General features: G+C 37.3%; 1 protein-coding gene across 1 annotated transcript; it reads right to left on the bottom strand.

Moving 5' to 3' along the window:
• Window positions 1-338: 338 nt before the first annotated feature.
• LOC125103418 (keratin-associated protein 21-1-like) lies at window positions 339-927 on the bottom strand. Its single transcript, XM_047735552.1, has one exon. The coding sequence runs from the start codon at window positions 892-894 to the stop codon at window positions 622-624; it is 273 nt and encodes a 90-aa protein (XP_047591508.1). The 5' UTR covers window positions 895-927; the 3' UTR covers window positions 339-621.
• Window positions 928-6,938: the final 6,011 nt, after the last annotated feature.

A 6,938-nucleotide genomic window follows, 5' to 3' on the forward strand; every position in this document is an offset into this window, starting at 1 on the left:
AAGCAGAGAGAGTCAATTATCATATGGTTTCACTTATTTGTGGAGCATAACAAATAGCATGGAGGACAAGGGGAGATGGAGAGGAGAAAGGAGTTGAGGGAAAATGGAAGGGGAGGTGAACCATAAGAGACTATGGACTCTGAAAAACAATCTGAGTGTTTTGAAGGGGTGGGGGGTGGGAGGTTGGGGGAACCAGGTGGTGGGTACTAGAGAGGGCACGGATTGCATGGAGCACTGGGTGTGGTGCAAAAACAATGAGTACTGTTACACTGAAAAGAAATTAAAAAAAAATAAATGCAACAAGTACTTTCAATGAGATAAATGTTTATTAAAATTATTCTAAACTTTTCTCACATAAGATTGTTGATCAAAAAGGTAAGAAATTTGGAAGGTAATACAATATCAAAGGAAAAGCTTTTAAAAAAATCTGAAACATTCCATATGATTTCAGTGACTCTAGTAAGGTTTGCAGAATCTGACCTATTTTATTTTATCTTTGTAGATATCTTAGGATGATGTTGACATTTTGGAATAGAAAATGGAATTATTCATAGGAATAATCATGGAGGCAGATTCAGGCAGCTGGAGGAGAACAGTAAGTTGAGTTTCTCTGGAAGCTTCTCAGTAGAGTCCGTAGGACCAGCATCTTCTGCAGCAAGATGGGCGGTTGACGCCATATCCATAACCACCACAGGCATAGCCCACACCATTGTGGCCACATCCATAGCCGCCATAGCCCCAGCCGCCATAGCCACAGCCCAGGCCACCGTAGCCACATCCGTAGCCACCATAGCCCCAGCCGCCATAGCCACAGCCACCATAGCCACAGCCACCATAGCCACAGGTACCATAGCCACAGCCGAGGCCACCATAGTAGTTTCCGTAGTAAGACATGGTTTCAGGAGTGGAGGGTTTTGCTGAGGAGCAGGGAATCAGTTTCTGTCAGTTTGAACACCACCATCTGCCCAGGTCCTTTTATACGTGCCCTCAGTGGGTGCGGCACATTGCAGGACTTGTTGACCACATATTTCCTACTAATTTACATCAGTATACTTCCTGAGTCTTTGTTTCATCAGGCAAGGTGAGGCCCGCCTGCGCAGGATGACTTGGGATGATCTGGCTGTTGAGGCAGCTTCCCTACAATCAAATTACATGCCTTTGATGTGTTTTTCTTAGACTCTTTTTCAAACCCCGATCGGGTCTTTTCTTTTTTTTTTTTTTTAATTTTGCTTAAAATATTTGAACCAATTTTTATCTAGTTTAATCATTGACAATTAAATGCTGATTTTTAAAATTCTATCACTTCTTCAAATATATGAGGGTCTTCAATAAAGTGAAAAATAACTTTCTTAATGATACAATTTATCCATTAGAGTCAGGTAAACTTTCCAAGTTTATTATTTACTTTCATAAATAAATTTCATGTGGGCATAAAGGTATATAGAGATGTATTTTGAAGCTTTATAAACACATCAGCAGGATTTAATATCTGTCAGTATTCCACTATCAGTTCCTTCTCTCCTTTTTGTAGTTATTGTTATTCTTGCTGAATATTTTAAAACAAATCTAAGACAAGTAGCATTTTTCTTATAAATACTTCAGTGTGTATGTCTATCACAAAGCGAGCTTTTATTTTTTTATTTTTTTAATTTTTTAAAAGATTTTATTTATTTATTTGACAGAGAGAGATCACAAGCAGGCAGAGAGGCAGGCAGAGGGAGAGAGAGAGAGAGGGAAGCAGGCTCCCTGTTGAGCAGAGAGCCCGATGCGGGGCTCGATTCCAGGACCCCGAGATCATGACCTGAGCCGAAGGCAGCGGCTTAACCCACTGAGCCACCCAGGTGCCCCACAAAGCGAGCTTTTAAAAGACATATATAATTATACCATTATCACACAGACAATTTTTTTAAGTTCCTTAGCATTCCCTAATACTTAATTCATGCTCAGATTTTCTCAGTTGTTTCATAAATAAATTTTTACTGTGAATTTTTTCATGTTGGGACTCACATTTAGACATATTGTCTCTTAACTCTTTTTAAAGACATACAGTTCTTTTCCAATCATTTTCTTCATGCATTTTGTTTTTTAACAAGACCATATTATTGTCCTGTAGAATTCTTAAGTTTTGGATGTGGCTGATGTCTACCTTGATTTTCTTTTCTTCTGTTCCTCTATCCCTTATATCATAGCTGTCCTGGTAGGTAGGTGTAGATGGTTGAAGTGATTCTTCTTATTTATTTGACAAGAAAAATGCTGTATAGATGCTTTGTAGTATTCTTTTCTGTAATATTAGGGGGCACCTGGTGTCTGGTTGTCCCATTGTTTCACATTTAGTAATGTTGGGATTGTTAATTGAGTTCATGACACAATCTTTTCCAACAAATTTTATCTATTAACTTTTACACTTGATGATAGTTACATAGACCCATTACTGCTAGAAGTTCTGTGATGTTGATCTTAAAAATTCTATCATTACCTCTCAGACCACCATAACTGTAGTCATGACCTCCACAATAGTAACATATGTGTTAGTAGTGCAAGATTCAATGGAGGAGCACGAAATAAGTTTCCCGAGTTTGAATGTCACCATCTTCAAAGGACTTTTTATATAATGTAAATAGTAGATATGGCAAACCACAGTCAATGTTGACCCATATTTCAGACTAATTTGCAATAAATCTCCCCGTGAATCTCTATTTTTTTCATTTATGTCAAGTGCATCCCTTAAGCCATGACTATGTTTTTATAACGTCTGGTTGCTCACAGTGTATTCACTTGCCTTGTATGGTAAGGTTCTATTATATTATAACAGGTTTGTCCACTCTGTGAACTATATAAAAATATATTTAATGTCTTGGATCAGACTCCATGTAATTCCACAAGCATATAAGACCTTATTGTTTTTTTCCCCTACTTTCATTTGAAGAATATTAATGTCCACTACATAATCATATATGAGATGGGTGGTGAGAAGAGGAAGTTACTTGGAGACACATGTCTATAAATTTTATGAATTATTTTTACTACAGCAAAAGATTTTTCAACTCTAGATAGTGTTTCTCACTGATTAATGATGATGAGTAATTGACTAACTGCAAGTACATTTCCATTCTATTATAAAGACACCTCTTCTTTCATTGATATTTACATTAATTTTTTTCTTTTTCTTTTTTCAAAGATTTTATTTATTTATTTGACAGACAGAGATCACAAGTAGGCAGAGAGGCAGAGAGATAGAGAGAGAGGTGGAAGCAGGCTCCCTGCAGAGCAGAGAGCCCAATGTGGGGCTCTATCCCAGGACACTGGGACCATGACCTGAGCTGAAGGCAGAGGCTTTAACCCACTGAGCCACCCAGGTGCTCCTACATTAGTTTTTAATGTTTGTGTTTGAGTATATATGTGAAGTTGACCATTTACCTACACAACTTGGCATTTTTCTTGTATTCTCTTCCATTAAAGCACGATGCCTCCATATTCAGAGAGTCTATTTCCTATGGCATTTTATGCATTCATCTGTCACAGTGTGATCAAGTGTCACTGATGTAGATAAGAGAAATGAGGAGGCTTAGTCCACTGGTTCTGGTGGAGCTGTGTTCTGTTTTGTCTTTCTTCCTTACCACTGTTAGGTCCCCAGGGTTTCTTTTGTTTATTATATATTGGTGGGGAGCTTCAGAAAGCTAACACAGGTTAGCTAAATAATGGTGGGGGATACCTGCATTATGGAAGAGGTATGGTTATGCTTGGGAATCAACTGGGTGTAGTTCTTGATGCATAAAGAAAAATAATCTCTTGTCTATAGGAGACCATGCTCTAGGTTTTCATTTTTAAATGCACATTTGATTTTCATAACTGAGCTGGGTTTTTTTTTTACCAACATTAGCTGGATCCAAGTTTGAACCATAAAGAGAACTGGTATCTATCCAACTGGCTGAAAACTACTGAAACAATGTATGCATACAGTATCATTCGAGAAAGGTAAAATATATGAACATATAAGTGAATTAGTGATGTTTTTCCAGTTATGTATAAAAAAGTAATTTTGCTCTATTTTAGTAGGCAATTTTAAGCACACAGTTGTCTAATTATTTCATCAGAAACACCAGAGGATTTGATATCATACACTTGTCTTCCAGGTACTTCTGAACATAGGTAAAGGATGGTGAAGTACAAACCCACTACTTTGTGTTGTTACAAAATTTATCTTCCCCTCTGAGCTTAACATGAGAAGAGTTTGAACAATATCAATTGGACAAAATAGAATCATTGAGGACCTGGAGAGAATAAATGTGTACACATCTTAACAGCCATGTATTTTCACATGCTATTAATTTTTAAAGTAAGCTCTTAATTTGATAGCATTTTAAAGGTGGCATAAAACATTGACAAAAGATTGTCAGCCTTATTTATTCATTAATTTATTTTCAATTTATTCATTAAAAAAACTCAGAGACAAAAACAAAACTCAAATCTGTCAAACTTCCGGGCTTTTCTTGGGTGCTGGAACCACATAGATTCTATAAATGGCTTTGTTTTCTTAGGGTTACTTGATTTTTCTCTCAAAACATAGGCCATGGTATTTTTAATTTTATTTTTTTGTTTATTTATTTTTTTAAAAGATTTTATTTATTTGACACAGAGAGAGAGAGATCACAAGTAGGTAGAGCAGCAGGCAGAGAGAGAGAGAGAGGGGAAAGCAGGCTCCCTGCTGAGCAGAGAGCCGGATGTGGGGCTCAATCCCAGGACCTTGAGACCATGACCTGAGCCAAAGGCAGAGGCTTAACCCACTGAGCCACCCAGGCGGCAAGGCCGTGGTATTTTTAGAAAGCCAAGAAAATTCCATTATATGAGATGGATACATAGATTAAAATATTTTATCTACTGAGAAAAATGAGAAAAGACTTCTAATTATGTATAATAAACCATAAATGTCATTTAATCTTATGATCCAGTTTTAAAAATTAATCAATACAAATTTGAAATTTCTGAAGAGTTGCTTGTCCATGTATATTATTCTTAAGGAATAATAATTGCGACACGTAACATGTTGATATTTCATATTGATAAAATGACTATGCTTTTTTCAATCATTTTGGGGAAAAGTTTATAGTTTCTTTTTTTTTTTTAAAGATTTTATTTATTTATTTGACAGAGAGAAATCACAAGTAAGCAGAGAGGCAGGCAGAGAGAGAGGAGGAAGCAGGCTCCCTGCTGAGCAGAAAGCCCGATGTGGGGCTTGAACCCAGGACCTGGGATCATGACCTGAGCCGAAGGCAGCGGCTTAACCCACTGAGCCACCCAGGCGCCCCAAGTTTATAGTTTCAAACAAAGATCAAAATCATACAAATTGTTAGGTCAAAATAAGTCTTCAATACAGTGATGTTGAAATTCCATTCTACTAATCTTTTTTTCTGATAAGGTGTGGTGGAAAGTTGTATTTAATCTAAAAATAAATTTTGATATCTTCAAAACAGAAATTAGAAATATGAAATTCAAAATCACCATTCCAGGGGTGCCTGGGTGGCTCAGTGGGTTAAGCCGCTGCCTTCGGCTCAGGTCATGATCTCAGAGTCCTGGGATCGAGCCCCACATCGGGCTCTCCGCTCGGCAGGGAGCCTGCTTCCTCTTCTCTCTCTGCCTGCCTCTCTGCCTACTTGTGATCTCTCTGTCAAATAAATAAATAAAATCTTTAAAAAAAAAATCACCATTCCATGAAAGCACTGATTTAATTTCTTTTGTCTGATGTGCTGATGGGGTAATGGGGTGGCACTTTCTAGAAATTCTTGAAGACAAACATGATATACATATCTGCTCTGTGGGCTACTATTAGATGTGGGATATGGAGGGTCACTTAAAGGACGTGAAATGAAAAATCCAAGTACAACCACCAGGAACCACAGGATGGTGTGTGTAATATGAGGTGTAAGGAAATAATCAAAGACAGAGGTGTGTAGAATATGATGATTGGAAATAGGAGCATCATTTGGAGTGGGATTTTTATCCATTAATTAAAAACTCAACATACAGGCTAATATTTAAATATAATAAGGTGGTTGCAGTGATTACAGCTTTATCAAAAACAAATTTCATTTAGAAATAATTTATTCTTAGGCTTTAATTTTTTTAGCATATTAAGATAGGTGATGTTGCTATCACAAAAATACACACTCATGTGCATGCAACAGATGTAACAAAAGTAATGTAAAAAAGAGCATTATTTTCAATACAGGAGATTTTACTGAAAATGGAAATAAATGTTTCACAGGAAGAATGTTGAACTAAATGTATGCAGAGCAGTAATTGTAATGCAGTAACAGGAGAAGTTTCTTTTGTAAAGCAAGACATTCCAGACGATTTTATTCAACTCAACTGATGGATGTAGAATTGCAACTTTCTCTTCCTTCCCAAGTATTCTAGAATGAGAGAATCACTACTCCTGAAAGAAAAGAACTCGGAAAGTGGATTCAGGAAATGCAAGAAGAGAGTCCTGGAGTACCTCCTGAGGTTTTTCAGTAACATCTCTAGGACCAGTATCTGCTACAGGATGATGGGTGGCAGCAGTCGTATCCATGTCTGCCAGAGCCTCAGCCAGAGCTACAGCCTAGGACACCAGGATAGTTGCCAGAGTAGTTCCTGGTGGCAGGAATGAAAGGTTAGGTTGATAATCAGAATAAGCGTCCCCAGTGGAAATGTCTACCATCTTCCCAGGGCTTTAATTTATCTTCAGTGGTGGGTAGGACAAACCACAGAAAGAGTGGAACTCAAAATTCACACTAATCCAAGCCAGAAAAATTCCTTAAGCTCATGCCTTTTCTTTTAGGCAAAGAGAATCTCAAGGGCTAGATTTTTTTTTTCTTTCAGGTCAGAATTCTCACAATTGAGCCATATGAGTCTAATAATTAGCTATATATTCAAATCTTCATCAAACTAGTTAGTGAAAT

This window comes from Lutra lutra, chromosome 1 (genome assembly GCF_902655055.1).
Source record: "Lutra lutra chromosome 1, mLutLut1.2, whole genome shotgun sequence".
NCBI lineage: Eukaryota > Metazoa > Chordata > Mammalia > Carnivora > Mustelidae > Lutra > Lutra lutra.

Excerpts from the sequence above, each read along its gene's own strand:
- LOC125103418 (XM_047735552.1), bottom strand. The coding sequence starts at position 894 with ATGTCTTACTACGGAAACTACTATGGTGGCCTCGGCTGTGGCTATGGT.